The sequence below is a fragment of the Glycine soja genome, chromosome 14 (assembly GCF_004193775.1).
Source record: "Glycine soja cultivar W05 chromosome 14, ASM419377v2, whole genome shotgun sequence".
Lineage (NCBI taxonomy): Eukaryota > Viridiplantae > Streptophyta > Magnoliopsida > Fabales > Fabaceae > Glycine > Glycine soja.
The window spans coordinates 27,468,078-27,495,345 of record NC_041015.1 but is presented as its reverse complement, the minus strand read 5'-3'; the positions used below and the strand labels follow the sequence as shown (position 1 = coordinate 27,495,345).

At 32.6% G+C, this 27,268-nt stretch overlaps 1 protein-coding gene, 1 long non-coding RNA gene and 1 pseudogene across 2 annotated transcripts; 2 read left to right on the top strand and 1 right to left on the bottom strand.

The window, feature by feature from the left end:
* Positions 1-214: 214 nt before the first annotated feature.
* Positions 215-9,875, top strand: LOC114383970 (annotated as a pseudogene).
* A 7,176-nt stretch (positions 9,876-17,051) lies between these two features.
* On the top strand, positions 17,052-19,048 carry LOC114383067. The gene is made up of 3 exons (XR_003660393.1): positions 17,052-17,347; positions 17,634-17,721; positions 18,161-19,048. It is a non-coding gene; the product is annotated as an uncharacterized LOC114383067 (long non-coding RNA).
* A 4,255-nt stretch (positions 19,049-23,303) lies between these two features.
* LOC114382994 lies at positions 23,304-25,938 on the bottom strand. The gene is made up of 2 exons (XM_028342560.1): positions 25,541-25,938; positions 23,304-24,168 (listed from the first exon to the last, which is right to left on the bottom strand). Exons 1-2 carry the CDS (start codon positions 25,818-25,820, stop codon positions 23,849-23,851), a joined length of 600 nt encoding a protein of 199 aa, XP_028198361.1. The 5' UTR covers positions 25,821-25,938; the 3' UTR covers positions 23,304-23,848.
* Between the last annotated feature and the right edge of the window lie 1,330 nt (positions 25,939-27,268).

Genomic DNA, 27,268 nt, shown 5'->3' with positions numbered 1-27,268 from the left:
AAAAATAGAAAAAAAGCTAGGGTTTCAATTTGTTTTGGGCATAAAACGTTGGTTTTTTAATTTCTCGCATTCTCCACGACGCCGTGCGCGAAGCTCAAAACCTCGAAGGACCTCGAAGTTGACATCCACTGTGTCGGGCAAGGGCGATTACGAAGCACATTGCCTGAGCAAAGAGGAGGGTCATGTATGCGCCATCGCAGAGATCATGAGCTCCATGGTGGACCTCTCTCACAAAGGCCAGAACATGGACCTAAACGCGCTCAAGTCCATGGCATGCTGCAAGTACCGGCTCTCACGCGTGCCCAAGCTCGTGGAGATGATCATGGCGCTCCCCGACGCCGAGCGCGAGACGCTCTTCCCCAAGCTCCTTTCCAAGCCCGTCCGCACCGCCTCTGGAATCGTCGTCGTCACCTTCAGGTCGAAGCCACACCAGTGCCCACACTTCGCCACCACCAGGAACATCTGCGTCTACTGCCCCGGGGAACCTGACTTGACTCCGCGTTCGAGTACAATACCCAATCTTACACCGGTTATGAACCAACCAGCATGCGTGCAATTCGTGCGAGGTAGGGTTTATGTTAGTTTTGTCTTTTGTGTTAGGGTAAACGAAATATTTTTTAAGAGTGAATAGTTGAGTCAAATTAATGCCTATATTCTGTTGATTTTTGTAAGAGTGTATTGTTTTAGGATTTTGCTGTGAATCCTAAATTTTGTGTTTTTGCGTTAGGGTTACTAATTAGGCTTGAGGTTCATAATTCGTAAATTTCTTATTGTGTGTTTCGTTCGATAAATTGGTTGTTACTTGCGTGTTTCGCCGTGAAGAATAGTTGATAGAAATCAAAATGCACGTTTGGAGTGTCAATTCATTTTAATTATTCTTAATTTAGACAGCAATTTTGTTTGTTCTGGAATTCATTCTATAATACATAAGCTTTCTGTCATTTTTATTTGGAAAATTAAAAATTTGAATAGTCCAATACACAATCAAATGGTTCTAAAGTGGCAAAGACTATGTTTGAACTTAGAAACTCCTATTTGCTTATTATTCCAATGCCTAAAATTTTCCTAATTAGTTCTTTGAACTTAGAAGCTTCCTGTAGGTCTTAAAAACTTCAAGAGGTTGAGCCTGGCGTTTAAAAGGATCACAGATGAATGTTTAGTTCATCTGAAAGGTACTTGGGACATCAATATCTCACAAGAGTGACTATTTTATTCACATGCTACTTCCTTAAATTAAGAAGACTCTTGATTTTTAAAATACTTGTGTGGATTTGTCTCTTTAATTTCTTCTCCACTTTTCAGATGTTGAAAACATGTTTGAGATGGACTTTTATCTTTGTTTTTTAAATCCATTTACTTTCAATAATTTTACATGCTTCTTTTCTATCTGCAAAATATCCTTGTTGTTACAGACATAAAGGAGAGGTAGGAAACATTTTATACATTATAAATTCTCTTTAAGAGTCTTTCAAACACTGATAATGTTAAATGAATTAATGCAATTTTTGAAGTAAATGTATTGTAAATAATATATATGTATTAGACAAACTTTGTTGCTCCAATTTTTTATTTCTTGCATACTTAATGCTTTTGCACTCTATGAAGGGATTATACTATTTTATCTTTTTCTTAAGCTTTGGTTGGTGCGTGATGGGATCACACTAGCAAAGTTGGTGCATGATTTCTTGCATACTTGATAAATATTGAATGAGTGTCCACACACGCACAATCAATACAGGTATAGTTTCTTTTCATATTAGATACATTTGAGGTTATTTTTATTCCTTTATGTGCATGTTGAATGAGTGTCCAAACACGCTGATGCAATCCTACCCCGCAAGGGCATTGGATAGAAGACTCCAAGAAGATAGGGCCAGAGATGCAAGAGAAGGCCCTAGGGTTCTCATGAGCCTTAGGGTAAATTTCGGGCCCATGGGCTAAGTATGAGCCCACTTATCTTAGTGCATATTAGATTAAGGTTTCATTATTTTTGGGTCTTGCATTTAGGGCTCCATAATGTAGGTAAGGTACCCTAGAAATGTAGGATTTTTCAGCCCTTGTATTTTAGGGCACCTAGACTAGTTTTTGTATTAGGGGTAGTTTTGTAATTTCACATGTAATAAGTGAATATTTGTTGTGTGTGTTGGAAAATAAATTTAATTGAATTGGGAGAAGCCCAATCCAATTAAATTTTAGAGGGGGAGGTGAGCATTTGCTTGCTACACCCCATTGCCACATCATATAGTCACACTTTGTGCATGTGCTTCATGTTTTACATGCCTCATTTCACCTACGCATACTTAGTGGAGAATCTTGGACTTGATCTTGAATTAGTGGGCTGAACCATAGCTAAAATTCACTAATCATAATTAGTGAAATTTTGGCTCCAAAGTTTGGCTCCACAAATTCAATTTCAAATTCAAGTGAAATTTGAATAGAAATTCAAATTTCCCTCCAATTTTGTGTGACACTTAGTCTATAAATAGAGGCCTTGTGTGTGCATTTTTTTCAACTTTGATCATTTGAATATTAAACTTTAGATTTCAGAGTTCTTTTAGAGTACAAAATTTGGTGCTCCTCTCTTCCTCTCCTTTCATTCATCTCCTTCTTCCTCCAAGCTCTTATCCATGGCCTCCTATGGTGGTCAGCTTCTTCTAGACTCATCTTCTCCTTGAAGTGGCGTCTCCTCTCTCTCTTCCTTCTCCATTCCGCTGCCATTCATCTTCCAAGAAGCAAAGTAATCCATTGATGAAGAAGATCCTAGGCCTACAAGCTCAAATGGAGCTTACATCACATGCACCATTAATAGCACCAAATGATATTTTTTTATATATGACACTATGATCTAAAAGCATTCCCAACTAATTGTATTTATATAGCATCTTTAATTGATAGTGTTATTTAATAAAATATATAGTTTTATCAAATAATATAGTTTTCAAGACTTATTCCCTCAGGTAATATATATATTGTAGAAGCAAGCTTCATGATGATGAATCAAGTTGATTCAAGTAGTTTTGATGATGACAAAAAGCCCAAAGAATGATTTCAACATTGAGTCAACAAGTTCCAAATCAAGATTAATTTCAAGTTTCATGAGAAGAAATCAAGAAGATTCAAGAATCAAGAGAAGTTTGATTTCAAGATTCAAGAGAAGAAATCAAGAAGACTTCACAAGGGAAGTATTGAAAAGATTTTAAAAAAAACAAACATAGCATAATTTTGTTTTTTAAAAGAGTTTTTATCAAAATTTTCTAAGTTACCAGAGTTTTTACTCTCTGGTAATCGATTACCAGTTTCCTGTAATCGATTATCAGTGGCAAAGTTTGATTTCAAAAGCTTTTAACTGAATTTGCAACATTCCAATTGTTTTTTAAATGGTGTAATCGATTACAATATATTGATAATCGATTACCAGTGTATCTAAATGTTAAAATTCAAATTCAATTATGAAGAGTCACATCTTTTCATAAAATACTTTGTGTAATGGATTACATGGTTTTGGTAATCGATTACCAGTGACAAGTTTTGAATAAAAATCAAGAGATGTAACTCTTCCAATGGTTTTTCTCAAGATTTTCTCAAGGTTATAACTCTTCCAATGGTTTTCTTGACTAGATATGAAGAGTCTATAAAAGCAAGACCTTGACTTGCATTTTAGGTACTTGATATAACTTTTTACACAATTTTTTGAAACATCTTCTTGAACTTCTTCTTCTTCTTCTTTTGCCAAAAGCTTTCTAAGTTTTCTGGTTTCCAAACCTTGTTCTTTCACAGAAAAGAAAAGTGTGTTATTCATCTTTTTTATTCTCTTCTCCCTTTTGCCAAAAAGAATTCGACAAGGACTAACTGCCTAGATTCTTTTTGTGTCTCTCTTCTCCCTTTTCCAAAAGAACAAAGGACTAACCGCCTGAATTCTTTTGTGTCTCCCTTCTCCCTTTTCAAAGAATTCAAAATGACACAGTCTGAGAATTCTTTTGATTCTTCCCTTTCCCTTAAACAAAAGATTTCAAAGGACTAACCGCCTGAGATATCTTTTGTTTCCCCTTCACAAAGTTTAAAAGGACTAACCGCCAGAGAACTTTGTCTTAACACATTAGAGGGTACATCCTTTGTGGTACAAGTAGAGGGTACATCTACTTGGGTTGTTGTAACTGAGAACAAGACAGGGTACATCTCTTATGGATCAGTTCAAGTGGAGGGTACATCCACTTGGTTGTTCAAAGAGAACAAACAAGGGTGCATCCCTTGTGGATCTTTGCTTGTAAAGGCTTTTACAAGGTTGAAAAGAAATCTCAAGGACCGCAGGTCGCTTAGGGACTGGATGTAGGCACGGCTTGTTGCCGAACCAGTATAAATTCTTGTGTTTGTCTTCTTCTTCCCTACACTCTTTAATTTCCACTGTGCACTTTAATTTTCGCTTTTACTTTTGTTAAGTTTCAATTCCTGTTCTTTGTTTTCTTAACTTAGTAGTAAAAGCCTAATTAAATCTAGTAACATTGAGAATGATAAGTTTTTAATTAGTAAATATTCATTAATAATTAATTCAACTCCCCCCCCCCTTCTTAATTATTCCGAGACCACTTGATCCAACATATATATATATATATATATATATATATATATATATATATATATATATATATATATATATATATATATATATATATATTCTTTTGCCTTGTATACAACTAGATAGGAAGAGAGGAAAATTTTATAAAATCATTTTATTTTCCATTCTTTTTCTTTCTTTCCTTCTCATTTCTTTCTTTTCTATATTTCATTTAGATGGACTAAATAAATTTAGGGTAAATTTATTTTTAGTCCTTCAAATTAAAATTAATCCTTTTAATCCCTATAAATTAAAAAAAAAAGTTTGTTTTAGTCCCTCAATCCAAACTCTACCATTAGAGATTTTGCTTGCATGGCTAATGGATTATGAGTCGCTCACATGGCAACCTACTTTTATTTTGCATCTTATTAAAAAAAATCATGCCATGTGTGTGTTTTTTTTTTGTGTTTTTAAACTCTTGTCCATCTAAATGAAATTTATTCAATTGTATTATAAAATAATAATTATAGTATTATTTATTCAACCCATACAATTGACGTAATGGAGTAAGATTTCATTGCATTCACATGTGAAAGAATGATCTATTTAATAGGAAAATTCGTATTCGATTTTTTTTATTGTAAAATTCTTTTGTGCTAACGGCAACCATGCATTGCAAGCAAGAATAGTCTTTGACTCAATGGGTTGGGGGACACATGTGGTCTCTAACCCATGAAGAACTAAAACCAACAAAAAACAAGATGGTGTGAAGAGGAAAAAGAGAGTGTGAATCGGGGCCTTATTTGTCGAGTCTATTGAAGGTATCATGGGCCAAGCCAACGTCCTCCTTTTGATATTTTTCCTTGCTCTTGAACCAGTTTGAGCTATTGAAGGTATGTCGTATACTGCGATCATTTGATTGTGACTACGTAACATGCATTAGAATCTTGGGGTTTAATTTGACTATGACCTTCGTCAGCATAATCTTGCTACCAATACTTGGAAATAAAGGTGAACATGCAGGAGCAATCACATTGTTGCAATGCCTTATAGGAATTACATAATAAACATATTTTGTTTGTTTGTCAGGACACAGTGTTGGTTGCAATGTTCATGGGTTTGAACCATATTTCTACATTTGTTGCCCTCCTGGAATGGGTCCACATGATATCTCCCATTTTCATCAAACTCTTTCTTGCAAGCATAGCTAGCTAGCTAGCTAACAAGGTTAGTTATTAGGATGGTTTTGTTCATTTGTGCTTCTTAGAGACTCGAGTCAAGTAGATGATGTTCTTATCTTTAATATACTTTGTTGTACTACTGGTTTATTTATTTGTTTTTTGTTTTTTTTCTTTTTCTGTCTAATCAATCTGCTTGTTTTGGTGGAAGACTTGGATTATGATTATGTGTAAGTATTTAATAAGGATGGAGTTTGAAATGGTCTGGGAATAAGAATGGAGTTGTGTGGTGGAATCTATGGTAAGCTTCCATTTAGTAACATTTAGTATTTCATTAAGTAGAGGAAATTGCTGGAAAGTCGAGTCAACATTATTTTGCGGGAAATTGCTGGTAAGCTTCCATGAATCCCTTATCATGCTGTTTTGGACATTAGAGTAGACCATACTGCTTAAACTCGAGTCAACATTATTTTGTGTCATCTAGGTGGTGTCAAAAAATGTTGTTTGGTCTTGGCCTTTTGGTTTGTGTCACTCTTGCTTAGAAACTCGTCTAGCTAGCCACTGTATTTTTAAGTATGGGAGGTGTGTAGTTTAGTATCTAAAAATACTTTCCTTTTTCCAATTTTTAATTTAGAAAAGGAAACAAGCTTCATTTTTTTTTTTAACTTATGAACTACTTTAATTTAGTATCTTTTCTGTCCTGTGATGCTTCAGGGAAGGATGAGAGAAGCCAGTAGAAACAGTAATGTGGGAAAATTCATTCGCCGTATTGAAATGTTGTAGAGAAGGAGTATTATGTACTATTAGCAATCCAATTCATAACCCTTTCTCAAAGTTGTACTTGCAATCCCAACAATGGTTGCCAGCTGTCGTGGTAAACTTAGATATTTTCAGTAGACATTCTATTTTCCAGTATATTAATAATCTTATCAAAAGTGAGACAAGTCCATAATTACTTGAGTGATGTTTAAGCTACGTTCTTGGTTCTCATTGGTTGTACTCTTGATATTGTCATAGTATGGCCATGGCATACAGTTTAGGTTCGTTAAGTGTTAAATTTTAGTGTCATGCATGTTGACACTAGTATGGTCTGGGATTGAAGAGCTTCTTGACTTATGAAAGCAATGTACTTTTTGCCCTTCGCTTCATGATTGATTGCAACATAGTTGGTAGAAATTGGATTGAAATTCCAGTTGGAAAATATAAGAAAACAGTTAAAACCTTGCCTTACTGCCAGTTAGAGTTTGATTGCTTGTATCCTCTTTCATGTGATAATATCTGTATAAATGGGTTATAGGAATACCAAAATCTTTAGATTTTCCTGTTCTCCCCTTAACAGTGTTATAGGTATTCCCAATTGGTTAGTCATGCTCCAGAAGGGGAATATTCAGAGATGTCTCCATTTCGCATGTTGAGTTTTTACATTGAGTTCGCTGGTCGTAAAGGTCATTTTCCTGAGCCTACCCATGATCCTGTAATCCAAGTTCGTTGTTCTCTATTTTCACATCTGCAAATTCAAGCACAAGTTTGTTATTTTTTTAACTGAAAATTCTCATTTCTTACATATTGTTAATTTGGTTACTTTACAAGGAGAACAACAGTCATTTATTCGTTATGTGATGACCCTTAAATCATGTTCTCCTATTGTTGGTGTTGATGTCATGTCATTTGAAGTCCTGCTAGCTTGAAGGGTATTTCAATTGTGTGTTTAACCATGTTGCGACTTATTAAGCATAATAATTTGAAGAAAACCCCCAAATTTGATTCGCCAGTCCCCCTAAATAAACTATAGGTATTATATGCTTGGTAAGTATGTGACATCTTGTATGCTTTGTCACATAGTATGATGTTTTTGTAGTTCTTACAACTTGGTTAATGTTATTATAGCATTTGTTTCTTAAACTTGAATATCATGAGTCAATTTGATAATGTAACTAATGAATGAATTATAATCCTTTCTCTACTACGGTTATAGTTTGATGGGATGTGATTTTTTTTTATTGTAGGATTTAATTCATGAAGTGGACCCAGATATTATTATTGGATACAACATCTGCAAATTTCACTTGCCATATGTTATTAAGGTGTTGACTTGACTTTGAGATTAAAATAGTTAGAGTTGATAGTTGTAAGGTTTTGTTATTAAAAGAAGGTTGTGTGCAAGTTATTGTGGTTACTGTTCTAATATATTTTAATTTGTTGTTGTCTTCTTTTCAGAGAGTTGCGAACCTGAAGATAGCAGAATTTCCAATTTTGGGTCGTATTAGGAACAGTAGAGTTCGAGTGAAGGATACAACTTTCTCATCAAGGTAAAGAGATATAGTGTTCTAGTGTATACATGTTTTCTCTCATTATTTTTTTAGTAGTTGTATTCTAGTCGGTAGGTAGGTTGTGTATAGCTTCATCAACTTAAATGAAAATAGAGAGTTGGTTTCTAGAGTAATTCCTGCACTGTATATTCTTAGCAATTTTTGAGTGAATTACTTTGTGTATGCTTTTATTTTCTGACTTTTCAATCATTCGACTATCTACCTTATCAATACTTAATTGATGGTTTGGTAGGTAGTATGGGACCAGGGAAAGTAAAGAAGTTACAATAGAAGGGAGACTTCAGTTTGATTTACTCCAGCTTCTATCCATATTGTTTTGCTTTAACTACCTTGTGCTTCGGCACACTGAGTTTATTGCTCAATAGGTTCCTTTGTTATGTTCTAAGTTACAAGTTATGCAAAGAGACCACAAATTAAGTTCTTATTCACTGAGTTATGTGTCATCACACTTCCTTTTTTAGCAGGTAAAGTCATTCTTTTGGCATCATTTCAAGCAACTTTTTTCCCACTTTATTTTGTGTGCCTTGGCACAATGCTAAGGATATTGCCTTGTGACCTGGACGTAATGTGTTCAAATCCTGTAAAGCTTCTCTGCTTGGGGTTGAGTTAAGCCCAAATCCAAATTCAAATAGATTGCAATGGAGTTGTAATTTGATAGATATACATTTCAATTGGTCATTTTATTTATTGTCTGTATGTTCCTATGTTTGTCTATGCACTTCTCCATTTGTGACCTATTTATATGCCTACCATTTTCTAAACAGCTTCTTTTGCTGGAATCTCGTCTTTGTTCTTCAAAGTTATATTCACAGTCAATTTATTGGCTTAGTCGTTGCATGTTTGTATGTTGCAGAAAGAGGATGTTCATCATTCAATTATATTCGATCTTTAGAATGGAAACGCAGAAATTAGGTGGTGCCTTGTTGTGTATTGTTTGAAGGTTTGTATTCTGGTTCTTTTATCTAGGGATGCTCTTTGTTGCTACCTTTCATACTTTGCTTGTGTTAATGCTGCATGTATATCTCCCTTATTAAGTTTTGGATAAATTGATGTTCATTTACAATTATATGGAGATGGCTCAAGTAACAGGTGTCCCAATTTCTTTTCTACTTTCCAGAGGCCAAAGCATTAAAGTAAGCATTGAAGTTCCTTTTTCTTATCAATCATTAGAAAATAAAAATGTATAAAATGATTGATCATTGAATTTGTAGCAGTAATTACTTGTTTTCTTCCTTTCCAAGTACTTTCTCAACTTCTTAGGAAGGTAAGACAGAGGAATCTGCTCATTCTTAATGCCAAACAGGCTGGGTCTGAACAAGGAGCATTTGAAGGTGCCACTGTAAGTTCATTCTTTTCTTTTTCATATTCATCATTTTAAATGATTAATTGGCATTGATTCATAGATACTTTCCACTTTCAATGTATGTACATGCATGTTTGCGTGTGTATGGATCTTCCAATATGAAATGAAATATATTGCATTACCTACCCAGTCATACAACTATACTATTCTATGCCATCCAATATGGATTGATTAATTGGCATTGATTCATAGATTCTGCTGCCAATGCAGGAAAAAGCACAAAAAAATAATAATTTTACATCGGTTATCCTCATAACCGATGTAGAATATTCTGAATTCTATGACGGTTTGCTGCCCACCTAATGTAGCAAGGGGCTGCATTCTATGACTATTCACTGCTCATCCGATGTAAAATACCGTACATTCTACATCAGTTATCACAACAACCGATGAAAAATGGTTTGCGTTTGAACGATTCAACTACGGTTCGAACAAAACCCGATGTAGAATGATGGACATTCTACGACGGTTCAAAGTTAATAACCGATGTAGAATGTTTATTAATCTAAGATGGGTGTGACTAGACACCCGTCTTTGAAAAATTACACTTAATTACAAAAATGCCACCGTCCATTTTTTTAAGACAGTTGTTATATGGCCGTCGTAGATCAGCTGTCATTGTAAACTTTTATTTTAGCAGTGACATAATAAAAAAATTCACATGCAACAGCGTGAACACGAGTCAGTGGTGAAAGATCGAAGAAAATAAGGTCTTGGATGGATTTGTACTAATTACCTTATAGAACGACCAATGAAAGAAGATGCAGCACTTTGAAGAACACTTAAACCAATTAACCAAATAAAGGAAGCTTTATCCTGCTCCAAAACAAACTTCACAATGGTACATGAGAACATAGGTTTTTGGGGTTTAAATAAAGAACTCTTTTTTAAGCATGTGATATGATGGATATGCCTCTATTTTCAACATCAGAGAAGGACATTATATTTTTATATTCTAAAGGATTATTTTAATACTATTATGAGAATTTATGTATTGTATTTAAATTATTTATAACAAAAATTTTATCAAGAAAATTGAAAGATATAAACGTGAAACTCGCAAAACAAATTAAAATTATATTCCCGTTTGAAACATTAAAAAAAATAGGAATGTAATGGAGTACAATCTCTAGATAATTTTAAAAAATAATAACCATGAACCAAAGGAGTTAGCTTGTGTCCCACTTTATCTCTCCACTTTTTCAGAAAGACTTGTTAGCACATAAAAAGAGAACTAAAAGTGATGTGACTCCTCATATAGTGGATGTTAAAGACCAACTCTCTTAATAGGTTAAGTTATTAGGTGGACAACTAAGAATGGTCTTATATTTATTACACCTTCACGCAAGAGCAGAAACAATGCATAGACCCTTAAGCATTTGTGTTGAAATTGCCTTAATTATGAAAAATGGGAGCAGCAAGTAATAAAGCATTGAAGAAAAAATCATGCAGGCTCACATCTAAGATTCAGGTGAAACTTTCATATATTTGCATATGTTTGTGAACAAATTGAAGAAAAAATCAATTGACAAAAAAATATCTGTGTATATGCTAACAAAACCATTAATAACATACCATTAAATAGAAAAAACAATATGTTGATCAGATTTAAATAATCTAAATTAGTACCATTGGCCTTCTTCTTTAGAAGCTCTTGGCCTTTCTTAATAAGAGGCTCTTCACTTGAGTTAATTGATGAAGCCACACATGAGATCATCCACAAATGAAACACCTAGAGGATATATAATCACTAAGTTAATAAGTAAGTGTTAAAAAATGATTTGAGTAACACAGGAACTACAACATACTAATCTACAGAGGCAGCAATATATAAAGGATAAGCAAGCTCAGGGGCAAGTTCCATAGCTTGAATGACATTCAAAATACCTAACTGCACCAACAAAAAGCAAAATAAGAGAAATTAAGTAGCTTTCTGAGTAAATGCAAGATTGGACATGCTTGAATTAGACGGTGTTTCTTCCGACAAGAGAAGAAATGCGAAGGAAGATATATAGCAGTAGTAGAGGGAGTTATCGGTTTTTAGAACCAACCAGACAATATTAAAACCATTATGTGATTAACTTACCTTTCTTAGTAAAATTCCATTACTTTGTAATTGTTGTTTCCCCATAACATGATTGACTTGAGCTACTAAAAGCCCAGGAGGGAATCCACCACTGCAACACAAAAAAATCTTAAAGTTCTGGAAAGAGAGAGAGAATCTGAGATAAAATCTTAGGGAAAATAAAACTTAGTTTTCACTTTTCTATTCTTGGATTTGGATTCAAACTATTCTAACTCTTGTGTATACAAATATTTAACTTTGTTCAACAAACTTCTAACTCACTAACAGTTATAGCAACTACCAACTAGCATTCTGCCAGAACACTAACAAATTAACTGACTTAGGAACATTCTAGATTGCAATTTACAATGAAGAGAAACTAGCTATAAACAGAGGTCCATACTATATACTCTATCAAATTGCCATTTGATTGAAATATGAATGAAACAAACTAACTAGTGTTAAAACAAATTAAAATTTCATAAGCTCCTTTTAGCATAAATCCAATTCCCTACTTTTGAGAGACCTGCTAGTACAATATTGTATGAAGACAAAACTCAATACAAAGCTCCCTATCTTGAGAATTCTTCACTTTTTATACTTTGCATCAACTTCATCACCAATTTGTCCATAATGGCATTCACCAATTACCTAGAAGGAAGCAGAATTCCATTAGTAGTCATATCCCAAAGATGTAAATAGAGGATGATCCTTGCTATTCTATAGAATAGTAAAAGGAAAAACAAAAGAACAATGATATACAATGATCCTTGCACTAGATTCAGTTTTACAGTTGAAAATACAACAAGTAATTCAAAGTTTTGCCATAAACAAAGACCATCAGCTTACCTGCTCCATCAAATTGCATACTACTAAAGTCGGTCTAGGTAAATTGTGAGCTGAGGTGGCACTCAGCACACAAGAGCAAAATGGGTATTCTAATAAGTCCAGCCCAGGTGCCACCACCAGATCCACTTCTAGTTGGGTTTGTATTCTTGACCATGACATGTTCATTTGTGGTGGAGCATGTTGATCATCTTTGGAACTCTCAGTCTCAGAATGGCTTAAATTCAGAATATGTTGATTATGATGCACAAGATAAGAACAAAAACTATATCATGATCTCATTTTTGGAACAATTTGATAAAAATGAGAAAGCATAATAGAATAGTGAATAGGGTTTTAGAAGGAGAAAGAAATTAGCTACCTGAGGATGAGACACTAAAGCAAAGTTATTGGTGGGTTCATCAGCATCGGTGTTAGGGAGAACGAAAACCTTAGTCACATCGAAGATAACCTCGAGACTTTGGCTTGGTCTTGGGCCTTGCAGCCACAGCCACAGCCGCAGCCGCATCCTCGTTGGAGGATAGACCGGGGCTGCTATCGTCGAGCACGACCCAAATCTCCTCGAGTAGTTTCAAAAAATGGCACTGTGTGATTCAGGCAAGGCTGAAGGGAGGGGGAAGCGAGAGAATGTGATTAGGGTTTGTGAGTGTGTGAGTTTGAGCACTAGGTTTCACGAGAGCAAAAGGAAAAATGGCTTTAAAGCCCGCAAATGACAACCATTCAATTCTAAGACAGTTTTGTAAAAATCGTCTTAGAATAACAACTTTCTAAGACAGTTTTTATAAAACCATCGTAGAACGGTAACTTCTAATACAATTTTTGTACAACCGTCTTCGTTTAACAATGTTATATTTATAAAATTATCACCGCGTAACATTCTAAGACGGTTCCAAATAATCGTCTTAGAATGTGCGTCGTAAAAGATAATTTTTTTTAGTAGTGTATGTTGCTGTTATTTGAACTTCAAAATGTGTGTGTGTCGTGTGTTGGACTAAGAAAATCTAGATTGGGACATATGAAAATTGTATATCTTCCTAAATTTCCTCCATCCTTTGGAAGCGAGGGATATATTATTAATTAAATATTAGTCAGCAGTATATGGAAAAGAATTGAACCCGATAAAACTACACTGCATTTTGTATTTTGGGTGTAGAGAGAATGGTAAAAAAGGACTGGAAAAGTGACCAATGCAATAAATTTATAAGATGGGAGGAAGAGATAGAGGGATGTAACACTACTAGAAACTTGTGTTTTTACGACAGACATTCTACGACGGGTCTTTTGGAACCGCCTTAGAAAACAAGGCGGTGACATTTTTGTAATTATTTTATGATAAAAGTATTTTACGATGCACATTCTAAGACGGTTATTGAAAACCTCCTTAGAATGTGTGTTGGTCATAAAAACTATGACGGTTTTTATTAAAAACCCGCCGTTATCTCAATTGAATTAAATTAAAAGCCCTAAATGAGTGGTCATCCACCCGCAGCCAGCAAAACTTTGGCGATCTCTGAAACCCTTGAGGGGCGTTTCCACTTCTTGTTTGAGGGGTGTTTCCACTTCTTGTTTGAGAGAGGAATGGTTGCCATTATGTTCTGAAGCTTAAGGCTTTTCTGACTGGAGGAGAAGTGCAACATGGTGATGTCGTGTCGAGAGAGGAGCTTCGAGGCCAAGAAGAGTTTGTTGTGGAACTCGCGCTGACCCTGGTGGTTGGTGGCAGAGTCCATGAGCTTGATGAGGGTGCCGGCGAAGACGGGGGCGAAGCCTCCGTGACCGAGGCGCGTGTAAAAGGAGTTGGTGGCACGTCGGAGGACGGAGAAGGAGAGGCAGTGCGGTGGGGAGGTGGTGGTCGGAGAAGGGGGGTAGGTGGTGGCACGTTTGCGGGTGAGCCCAACATAAATTTTGAAAGTACAAACGGTCACGAACGCTGCTGTAATGGCGTCACAAACAGGAGGGAAATCAAAATTTTTGTTTTAAAATGTAAACGCAAACATAAAAATGAAACGAAGCATTTTCACTAGGTCCCGTTTCGCTTGCCCGCTCCCATTTTCGCTCTCTTCCCTCTCCCTCTGTTATGCCGAAAACCGATACGACACCGCTCGCCATTGCATCTTCCACGACACGATTCGATCTCTTCTCTTTCCCTCTTGCTTCCGATTCACATTTATTCTATTCTAATTTTCAAAACCTAAGCCGTTAATCTACATTCCCTTGAGCTCATAATTAGTAGCACACTTATCGTGTTCTATAATTGTGCAATTTGTGAATTCTACTCTAAATCCTTTCTCGCTTATGGAATCTGCACTTGCAGATTATTCTCGATGACGTGTTTTGATTGGTAAAGTATGTGCGGCGAAACGAGGCATGGCAAAAGTGGCTAAACCAATTTTTGTGCCCTCGAGTTCTCACCAACTTGGCTCTGGACCTTTGAAAACTGGATCTATGGCTATAAAGAAGACACCGCCAGAACTTAGGGTAAGTTACCAAACTCTTGACCTCAATTTAGCATTCAATCTGTGTGATTATATTGAAGATGCTTCGGTTATCATAGTTCATTATTGATTTTATTATTATACATTTGTGAGTTGTGACATTTAATTTCATTTTCACTAGTCCGAGGATTGGTTGCTATATGTGCTTTTTGCTTGACTAGGTGCATGCTCTCAAGGTGTTTTTGCCTTGAAGATAATGTATAAATGGTTGCCTTGAAGTAAAATATTCCCCAGGATTATGATTTGGGAGTAAACTATGCAGACTTATTGTTTGTGATGAGTCGCATCTTTATTATTTGTCATGTAGTATTGCATATGCTCATTTCTCATTTCAATTGAAATGGAGTTTGTATTTTGATGCCTCCCAATCCACATGTAGGAATAGCACAGTTTCAATTTTAGAATCAAATAGTAATTTCTTTCTTTCCATATGAACAACTAGTATTTAAATGTGGTGAAGGTAAACATTTAATTTTCAATCTGTACATTCTTGACAAGGAGAGCTGTTGAAGCGGCCAAGTGTTGTGGACTTTACTGATGAATCTCAACCCCCCTTGGCTGATCCTACAAAGTAAGCTTATGCTTCCCTTTCAATCTACTGCTTCTTAATTTGCTTAGAACTTGCTTGATTTATGTTTGCAGGATCACTGAAGTGGACAATGGATTTAAAAAATCAAAGTTGTGGAAGCCCCCTAGATACACAGACACACGGTTGATGAAATATTTGCTGCCAAAAAGTCTAGGTTTAAAATTGCATCTGGCAAGGAAAATGCAAAGGTTATTATGTTTTTGTCCAATTTATGACTCATTTAGTTTATTCAGTTGGCATCTTCATTAAATCATTGATCCCAAGATGTTAATGTTTTTAATACTACATCTTATTGTTATTTATATTTATTAATCCACCATTGGTAATTCATTATCTTTTTGCCTATATATAGATTCAGATATTATCGAGGGGGCTTCACAGATTTCACTTAATTGTCCAATAAGATATGTTGTGATCTTCTTTGTTCATGACACCAGTCAATGATAACTTTTTCTTTCTTGATTCCTTTGTGTTGTATCCTTTGTATCTGTTCACAATTAATATGTTGATGGTCTAATAACGTGGTTGTCGTGTACAGAGTACTTGATAGAATATCTATGAAATTAATTAATTTGGTTGCTCTATCCCTTTATGAATTCTCTGTAGTCTCTTGTCTTCTCCCAAATAGTTGCTACAAAATACACTAGAAGAATGAATCTCATTTGAAATTTATGTTATATGCATGAATTTATGTATTTTTTTTAATAGTTGGTAGACTCTAATAAACAATACCCTTGGCATTTGATGCAGATTTGAGGAAACTTTTTTTAGCATGATTTTGACAAAAAAAAAATTAACCTTAACTTAATTCTTGAGTTAAAATTTACACCCAATCCACGTAAAAAAATTAATCTATCATACAAATAAACTCAACACTCAAAAGAAATAATATTAACAAAAGATTCTTCATAAATAACATTAACTAAATACTGCACATAACCCCACTTACTTTTACGTCAAATCACCACTAACCTTTTTAATCTTCCATTTGCTTAAAAAAAAACATTTGTTTTCTCGTACACGTTAATGAAGGTCGCAGAACAAGAACAGAGGAGGAGTATTTAATTTCATTTAATTATTACCTAAAACTGAAATTTAAAAGGAAAATTGGGTTTTGTTTTGTGTCTCCTACAACGTTCAGCTTTTATGTTTCAAGAGACACAACACACATTTAATTATTACCTAAAATTAAATTTCATTTTTAGTTCCTATTGTTTTTAAGTGATTTTATATATGCATAAACTGTTTAATTATTGAGCAATGTTTCTTTCTCATGCAGAAGAAATGGAGTGTGAAATGGATGAAAAGGAGAGAAAGGGGAATAGGTGAAAAAAAAGTAAGAAATGTGATAATTATTACCTTTTTAAGTTCTCAATTAATTAAAAATCCCTTTTTATATAGCTTTTAAAATATTTATTATTTCCTATAAAAAATATTTATTATCAAAATTAAAAAATTAATATTTATCATAATTTATGATTTAATAATAATAATAAAATATACTTCCAGTATATATATATATATATATATATATATATATGTATATATATATATATATATTAATTATTTTCTCTTACTTTTTTAATGTAAATTTTTGTTACTGACAATGCCAATAACTAGAAACTAAATCAGCCCAAAAAGAAAGTATCGAAGAATTCAAGATTTTTGCTAAATTAAAAACTTGAATCATACGTGTCATGAAGCATAGGCGAGTAGACAAGGGGAAGGTGTGGTTATCAAAATGCAGCTTCTCCTTTGGAAGAGTAGGGATAGGGACAGGTCTAATGGCGGTGCTGAAGAAGTTTGTTTGTTCAACAATTACCTTAACACCAAATTGATCTTCGGTCTGGGTTGCAATTGAAATGCTGAAGCTCTACGAGGCTTATAAGTGAATCCTTGGTATCTTTCTCATAATCTTTGTCCTTGTAAAAGGTAAAAACATATTTTTTTTTTATTATTGTTGTAGTTATTTTGTTTATTGAGTGTGCTCTATATTGGTCATACATCATAAGCACTGCAAGTTTGATTTTTGATGTTTCATTTTTTCTTTTATTCCACTTACTTGTTTGATGTGTCAAGTATTAAGATCTGATCATTTGGGTTGTGGGCATGAAGATTATAATTTTTGACCATTTTTTTGAATTTCATTTCTTTGAACTGACATTGAAATCGAGTTTAAGTGTTGAATTAGCTCGCCTTGAATTTTTCGGTGTTGCAGGTCATTCATGACATACAGGAAATTCAGAATTTGTCGCTACTTGCTAAGCATTTAGTTTAGCACTACCCTTCTGCTTCTGCCACAACATGTGAGTTTCATCTCTTTCTGAGGTCACTTTAATTGTCTTATGGTGGAAGATGTTTTATATAGGACAAATTCTGAGTCTTGCGTAACAACTTTTTGTGTGTTGTGGATCAATTAACTTGCACTTCCCTTGCGAAATTATATATATGGTTAACAGTCTAATGTAATATGGAATCCAAATTTTAGTTTATAGTACTATATTGTGTAGTGTTGTTCATTCAAGGATACAAATGCTTATTTTCTCTTTGGTTTTCAGTTTGACTTAATTATTATTTAAGTTTGTATTTTGTCTCTATATAGATAGATCTCGTGTGTTTCTAGTTAATGAAAGTGGACCTAATTTAATTTAAATTGATATTTACTTTTTGTTTAATATTTGCTTTCCATTCTGAACTATCTTATAAATTTTATATTTTATTGAATTCCTATATTTTTTTATGTAGAAAAAGATGGCAGCTCGGGTCAACGCTGTGACAAGTGAGAAACTGACTGAAACTGATTGGATGAAAAATATTGAAATCTTTGAATTTTGCATGAGAATTTTCTAAATAGTTTTTACCTGCACCATACCTAAAATGGAGAAGATTGGTTATGTGATTTTCTTTTGAGTATTTATAATAATTGGTTTCATGTACTATGGTGTGGTACTAACTTGTGTATTATCTGTTGATTTTCTTGTTGCTGGAAATGTTGATGCACAATATTGGAGATCTTGTTCACCAGCTGGTGATTGATACAAGAATTATTCCTATTCTTGTGAAAATTGTGAAGAAAAAAGTGAGTATTTATCCACACTGACTATTGTTCTTTAGCAAAGTGAGTATTTATTCCTATTCTTGTGAAAATTGTGAAGAAAAAAGTGAGTATTTATAAAAGCAGAAAACCAAATGACGTTGGAAGATCATACAAACAAGGTGCATGATCTCTCATTTACAGTGTGATTCAGGAACATTTGCAGGTCTATTACTTTGTCTCCAACAAGTTTTGGTAGGATTTTTTACTGTTTCAAGTTATATTGCTAGTATCTGTTGATCAATTGTCTTTCTTTTCTAGTAGGGAATTGTCGAATGTTTTAACATGTTCCTGTAGAAAATGAATGTTAAATGTTTAACTACATATTCTTAAAGCTTATTTTCAAACTTCTTAACTTGACAGGGAAATAGTGAATGGAAAGATTGGTACCTAAGTGTTTAATCTAATCGGAATACTGTGGAAAATGTCTACCAATGGTCGTGTGGTATGTTGCATTTCTTAATTGCCATTGTCTTGTTATATCCCCTGCTTGTGATCTTTATATCCAATATGAGAATGAGCTGAAAAATTATCATTAATTTGTTATTTCTTTGAATGACATCATGCTTTTAGATGTCCTGGTTAGAAGCATCAGAGGTTTCACTCTATATTGAAATTCTATTCTCTTTTCTTTAGCCATGCATAAACTTAAAGTCATAACAACTATTAGAATCATCACAAGTTTTATTAACTTTGTCTTTTTAACATCGATCTTTTCTACTTGTTTTGTTCATAATGGCCACAAGCTAGTATATGAAATAGTTACAAAGATGATTTCTATGGTGTTATATCAGTAGATTTAATTGTGAATGCATCGAATCGGTTCAGTTCGGCTTGAAAAGAACTTTAAATAATTAATGTAAACAAACTTGTATGTTAGAAAGTACAAAAGGTAAGAAAATTTTAAATTCATTACATAAAATTTAATTAATTTCATATTCTCACGTGTTTATTACAAGTATTTGAAGAACTTTTCTATTGTGTAAATAAAAAAAAAAGTAGCTCCAATTAAAAAAATAAAAAAAAAGGCATTTTACAACAGTTCTGAAAAGACCGATGTAGAATGATAATCATTCTAAGATGGTCTCGTGTCAAAGACCATCTTAGAATACTAAAATAGCTCCAATTAAAAAACAAAGAAGCATTTTTCATCGGTTCTGAAAAGATCGATGTAGAATAATGACTGTTCTAAGACGGTCACGTGTCAAAGACCGTCTTAGAATGCTGAGCATTCTACATCGGTCATTTAGACGCGACCGTCGTAGAGTATCTAGCATTTCTACATCGGTCTTGGGCAGCCGTCGTAAAATAATCTTTCACTTTTTACGACATCCCTAACGATGGCGATCGTAAATCGATGTAGTATGCTAGAAATAATCGATGTAGAATCCCTTATTTCGAGTAGTGTAAAGAAAAAGAAAGTGATAATAGATATCATCTGGAACAAAAAAGAAAGATATAAAAAGAAAATGAAAAAAAAAGGAAATACAAGAAAAAGTGAATGGCTATTTAACAGTTTTATTTCTACACATCTTGTAAAAAGTAATTTATATGATACTTAATTCGACTATTATTAAAAATGGTAAATTATATTTTAATTAATTAAATATTAATTTTAAAAAGATAAATATTATCATTAATTTGATTACTTTAAAAAAGGCAAAAATTTACCTTAAAATTATATTTTACCCTTAAATGAAATAAAATTTAGGATCTAACAAATTAGTCCAATGGAAATATACTGATATTTAGGTCCAACAAAAAATTACTGACATTTATGTCCAATAAAAAATTACTAACATTTTGATACAATGAAAAATTACTAATATTTTGGTCCAATGGAAACGTAATGACATTTTTATCCAAAAAAAATTACTCACATTTTCCTCCAAAAAAAATAACTCACATTTTCATCCAACAAAAAATTACTGACATTTACATCCAATAATGATAACTTACTGATATTTTTGTCTAATTTATTCATCATGATCACGTTGACAATCATTTCTGTGACAAATTTATTTCTATATACCAAGTAGGCTATTTTATTAACGGTAATAAACAGAAGTTAATGGTCGAATAAATTTATTACATTTTTTACACTTTTAAAAACTAAAATTTTAAATTTTAATCTTTCATGGACGAATTTATCAACGAATTATATATTAAGGAAAAAAAAATGACTATCTACCCTATATTAAATGAATCAAATATTATATACACATGCTCTTTGAGTTGTGCCTGCGCGTCCCAATCTTCGTCTAAGCTTGTCTTTTGTAGTATTATTTCATTAATAAATACCCAAAAAACTAAATTTATGTTTACTAAGGCCACTCATAAGTTCTTCAATATATATAGCAAGCATGTGAGCCCTAACTTGCAACATAAATAGAAATCTCTCATTCCACATTATTAAATATGCATGGGCACAACGTCAACATGGGGAAGGTTCTCATTCTAACTGAATAGAGACTTTGAAAGCAAAGCTGAGATAAACTAACTGGGCTTGCAATTGCAAAGCATGTGGATCATATCCAATGAAGATAAGTGAAAACAGCCCAATGCATTGAATGACACTTTGCTCTCTGACATGACGGAGACACCTCACCTTCGTTTGTAGTTTTTCCGCTTTATCTTTCAATTGTACTAAAATCCACATGCAAGGGAATAAATGAGGTGCTCACCTACCACCAAAGGATGAAAGCAGGTTTTAGGTCCAGTCTAAAACTCTAGAGAAATAGGGACAAATTGTGTCATGATAAACTTGAGCTGAATTCCGGTAGAATGGGAAGAGATATGAAAAAAAAAAAACAATAAATGCTATAAGAAATGTTTTAAAAAAATAAAAGAAAAAATAGAAATAAAATAGAGTAAAAATTAACACTTTGATTGATAGAGATAAAGTTGGTGAGAAATATAGATAGGAGATTAAAAAAATAGTTTTTTTGGGTTAAAATGAAAAAAGGGATAGAAATTAAAAAGTTGAACGTCCTGAAAATAATTCCACAATAAAATGGTGAGAAATGGAAGGAAAATGCTCATTGGCTGTGTGCTTGTTACATCTAACAAAATATATATATATATATATATATATATATATATATATATATATATATATATATATATATATTATTTCTCTTAAACTAAACACTTTTATTTTTATTTTATTTCTTTCTTTCCTTTTTACATTCACTATACTAAACACATCTTAAATGAAAGCAAAAATATATATTTTTATAATTTTTATAAGGAAAATATTAATAGTACCTTTAGAATATTAGTTAAAAAATTAAAAGAAAAACTTACTCAAATTATTTATGCACTTTTGTGATGTCTAAATTATTTATTTATTTTAATTTCTTAATCAATGTTATAAAAAAGCCGGTTTCAAGATCTTTTCTAAACTTATTGGGCTATTTACTTCGGACTATTATCAATCATATATTTTTGGAATTTTCTTCTTACATGGAAGAAAATTTCTACATCCAATACTTTTTTAAAAAAATTTAAAATTACTCTATGATTTATGCGGATTGTAAATTTGTATCACCTAAATTTTAAAAAAAAATTAAAAAATATATTTTTAATTCTTTTTTAATAAATTTAATTATTTTTTTATAATTATTACTTTAAGTAGATTGTTGTTTTTAGCTTTATTATAATTAATTTTAATCTGTATTTTTTAACATATATAAATTTTAAATAAAAATCATAAGTTTAATAAAAATTTATATACGTAAAAAATTTAATTATTAGATTAAAATTAATTGTCATAAAATTTATTATTTAAATAATGTGCATTAAATATATATTATAAATTTTAGTTTTATATATAATGACATTAATTATTTTATATGTAATAATAAGGGCAAAATAGAAATCTACTTAATGTAATAATTATTGAAAAACTAAAATTAAATTTATTTAAAAAACATTATTTTTTTAAAATTTTCATAAAAAAAATTTAGTTGATATGAATTAACAAATCCATGTGAATCATTGAAAAAGTGTTGATTGTAGAAAAAAAAAATTGGGCAAGAAAATCCATATATTTTCCCGTTTCCAACGATATAATGGTGCCTCAGTTTCCGTGTGTCCTCCCTAATCTATTGCACGTAGTCTGTTGAAGTTTACTTCGTGTCTGTATAGTCAATCTCGTGTAGTCGGTGAAGCTTTTCTCTATTGATCCCTTCCACTGTTGATCCTAATGTAGCAACTTTAATGGTCCTACGAAAATGACCTTCCATAACTATGGCAACATCAAACTAATTGCAATGACCTAATTGGATGGGATAAACATAGTTGGGTTTGAGGATTATGAATGAAATTAATTTGCAATTTATATTTTTTATTTTTTTTATCTGGACAATAGATATTTTCTATATTATTGAAGTCAATTCTCTTTGAAGGATAAATTACTATTTTAGTATTTGAAAGTGTAAAATATCATTAAATTTGTTCTTAAAAGTAAAATAAAAAAATTCAAATAAATTCATATGTTATCATTTTAGTTTTTAAACTTAACTATTTATTATCACGGTTGTTTTTTAAAATATTTTAATATTAGCACTAAAGCTAATGACATATTGCACTCTCATAAATATTTTTTGAATTTTATTACTTTTAGATTCATAGTAAAAATGCCTTAAAGTTTTGAGGACCAATTTAAATATTCATCCCTCTTTCAATAAGAAATATTCACATAATAAAACTAGTTTTTTTTAATGAAAATTTTCTCTATATGCAAACATAAAACCTAAAACCTTACTAAAAAAAATTAAACACGACCCAATCGAATAAAATCAAATTTGAATTTTATTTTAAAAATTGAGTTCACAAGACATTTTCCAACTATCAAGACTAGCCCTATAGCACAATGTTTATAGGGCCCTTGTGCTTAATTTGTTTCCCAATATGGGTACCTAACATGGGGTATTTTTTGCAGTGCCGTATGGAAAGGAAGACCCAAATGTTATCTTATTTACAGCTAGCCTGTACTGTCCATACCATAACAACTAGAAAAAAAAAAATAAAAAAAAAATACCGAAAAAAAAATACATAGCAAAAAAGAATTACAAGAACCTTATTCTCAAGTCCTCAAAGCATGCAAAGCACTCCCTATTTTTTTTAACTTTCATCTATCTAAAGCACATTTTCAAGAGATCAAATCAACAAAGCTATTTTTGACTCTACCTTCTTCGAAATAGTATTATACCATGTTTGTTATAACTTCACATCCACGCTGAGGAGTAGTAAGTAGTAAGTGGTAACCCCAATCCCACAAAAGGGTGAGAGAGAGAAAAAGCAAGTGTTGGTGTCACTTTCGTTTTTTAACCCCTTTATTCCACGGTCTTCCTCTTTGTCAGGGTTCTCATCCAACCCTTTCTATTAACCTTCACTCCTTCAACGTGGCCCACACCACCACCCTTATTGGACCTCTTCCATGGGATGAAGTGGACCAAACGGCCCATACGCTTTCGCCATCTAAACGCGTTATTTGACTTGCCATGCTCTACCACGCTCTTGCTCTCCTTGGCGTCCTTGTCTAGGACCTGGCTCTCTACACGCACCTTCTTGGACATATTTGAGATGGCGGTGGTGTTGCTCTTCTCCCATGAGGCCACTCCATTTTCTTCAAACTTGATTGAGATGAATGAATCTGAAAAAAGTTCAAGCAATTCCACATTGTCATTATAATTTGTAGATATATCAAGAAACATGCCCACAAAAAAAGAAAAAATTAAAGATTAAACACATACTCACATTTTACATTATCATCTCATCACAAGTAATATAATAAATTTATTGATTTTTATAAAAAAAACATCAAGTATTGTTTTTTATTGGTTCACACCGACAAAAGTGTATGGATGGGGGGAGAAAATAAAATGTTGAAATTAAATGATACAGAGAGATGGGATGGCTGTAGAGGGATTGTAGAGAATCCAAACTCTAAAAAGTATTTAGTACTATTACAAAAAATATGTGATGGCCATTAAACTCTAAAAAGAATATTCTTGACGAGTTCTTCAAAAGAATTAACAAAGCTATAAAGTAGGTTAAGAATTGGTTAAATGTTAAATTATGTAGTACTATTACACATAATACAAAGCTGTTTTGATGTAAGATTACACAACAGAATAAGAAACAAAACCAGCCAAATGTAATAGATAATTAGATAGATTTTCTCTAAATTAATATAATACACAAACTAACCAACTTCTGCATCTATATGATCAATTTTATCGAAGTTAAAAGCGGGTTCGTAATCAAATTTAGTTGGCGCAATTTTTCTTGAAACTGTATTAGACGCTGACAAATATATCTTCAATAATAGCATCCTATATGTCAGAAACATGAATGACATCTCGCCCAATAATTTGTTTTGTAACTCAATTCCCCAACAAATCTATAATCTTACATAAAATATATTTTCAGTGACATAATGCTCTACTTGTCGTTTGCGTATGACTCCCACACGCCACGCCAAGAAGAAGAATTGAAGAAGAATTAAAGAATGGTTGATAAAAAAGGGAAAAAAGAAAAAGAACAAGAATGAAATACTTGAAAACCTTCACCCTTGGAACTCTTAGCAGCTACGCTTTTGACCTTAATTCCATCATCACCATAATCTAATCTTGCACATGAAGATACACGCACATGCACTTCTATGCTAATTCTCCATCAATTATTAGCAAATTTTCAACCACCATGAACATTAAACAAGGAAAAATGAAATAGAGAAAAACTACCCACCGATGCTAACACTTATAGATTTTAATCCCACCCAAGAAAATCTTTCCGATGAAAAATATTTATTGTGAAAATCATAAGAGAATGTAAAAAAAAAATAAACAAAATAATTTTACACATCCCAATAAAAATATTTTTACTTAAGTTCATTAACAAGTAGCCTTACTGGTTAGTATTTACCTAAAAATTATAATTAAGCATATATAGAGATAAAAAGAAATAAGAATAAGAAAATTTGACAATAGAAATAGCAAGCAATGTGTAAAATAAGGTCTTTCCTTCTGGGCTGGGAGAGGCATCATCTTGATCATAGTAGTAGTTGTGAGATTTTAATTGGTGGCGAGTGAAAAGAGAACCAAGAGCAAAGATCTTGTGAATGGAAGCTGAAGCCTTCCTCTGAGTGGAACTTTGAAGCCTGTGATGGTGATGATGGTCTTGATTTGCAGCCAGTATGAGGAGCCTCTCATTCAAGCACAAGGGGCACACTCCAACAACCACTTGTTTTGGGTGGAAATAGCAACATCCTTTTTCCTCCTTGTTGTATGCATTTCTATTCATGTTTTTGGTTCACAATAAGGAGAGGAGAAAGGAGACAGGGCAGTAGAAGAAGAATGGAGGAAAAATGAAAAGCTAATACCAATGTGATGTGAAATACTAATTAATTAAAAAAGAAAGAAATGTATTGTGAGGTATTGTTGAGAATATATATAAGTGGGAAACCGAATGAAAAATCATAAGCATGGACCCAGTGATGTGAGACTATATGTAATACTGTTTGATGAATTGCATTTGTACAAAAGAAAAAAAAGTATAACTGTAGCACGTATGAGATGAAATGATTTATGTTATTAAAAATATAAAAAAAAAATAGTATTGCAAAGTCTTTTGTAATTAATAAAATATTGCTTGTACTATTTTGCTGGGCTGCAGGGGTGATTCAGAAATTTAATGTAGTAGATTACCGCTCTATGGTACGGTCGTATGGAAAATGATATATAATTATATAAAAAAAATATGATATAGTCGGAAGCTGAAGAGAGATTATAACTGAGATAAATGCGATAAAACTGCCCCACCTTACTTCATAGGCTTTTTGCATCAAAAGTTTTATTGCTTTATAAGATTTTAATCATAATTTTCAAGTAAAATTATCATTTCACTCTTCAAAAAATTCCTTGCAATTAATTATTTTTTATAAACAATTAGTATTGTATTTTTTTTTAGGCATCGAACAATTAATATTATATTTAGCTTTGATTTAATTTAAAATGTAATGTTGACCTAATCTGAAATGTTTAACTTTGACTTTGGTTGAGTTCTAATTTGTTTTTCACAGTAGTTTTTTCTCTTAGTAGAACTGAGATAACAGAAAAAATAAATCGATACCAACATTATATCAACGGGTAAAAGTCGTTACAAATTTAATTTGGATAGTTTAGCGAGTACTAGTGGGTAAAACAAATCAGTACCAAAACTTGGTGTGATTTTCTCTTTCCTTATATGTTTTATAGCTTTATTTAAAGTTTGTATAAAGTGATTGATTAATAGGAAGAGAGTTATTTTCTTAGCATTAAAAGTTGGTAAACAGATATTTGCGTAAGACGTTTTTATAAAAGCTTTAAGTATAGTCCTACGAGTAAGACGATTCAAAAAGTTTTAAAATACAGTTCAACCCCCTTGTATTTTTTTCTATAACTAACACCTACCATATGTCTAAAGGTCACTAAATAGCTCAAAGAATGCTATACCAAACATATGTGACATAATTGTCAACAAAGATGGAGGCTATTTCACTTCACAAATGTTCTTTCACTTCTCCTCCATGCGATAGAGGCTATCATCTCCACTCGTGTCGACAAAATTGACGACGACAACCTCTTCTGTCTCCTTTGTCACCTCTATTGTGTTCATCACAGGCCACATATGTCCCCTGCTTTGAACTACACCACTAAGTGTCTTTGTAATGATACATTTTTGTAACTGAACATGTGGATAAATGTTAACTC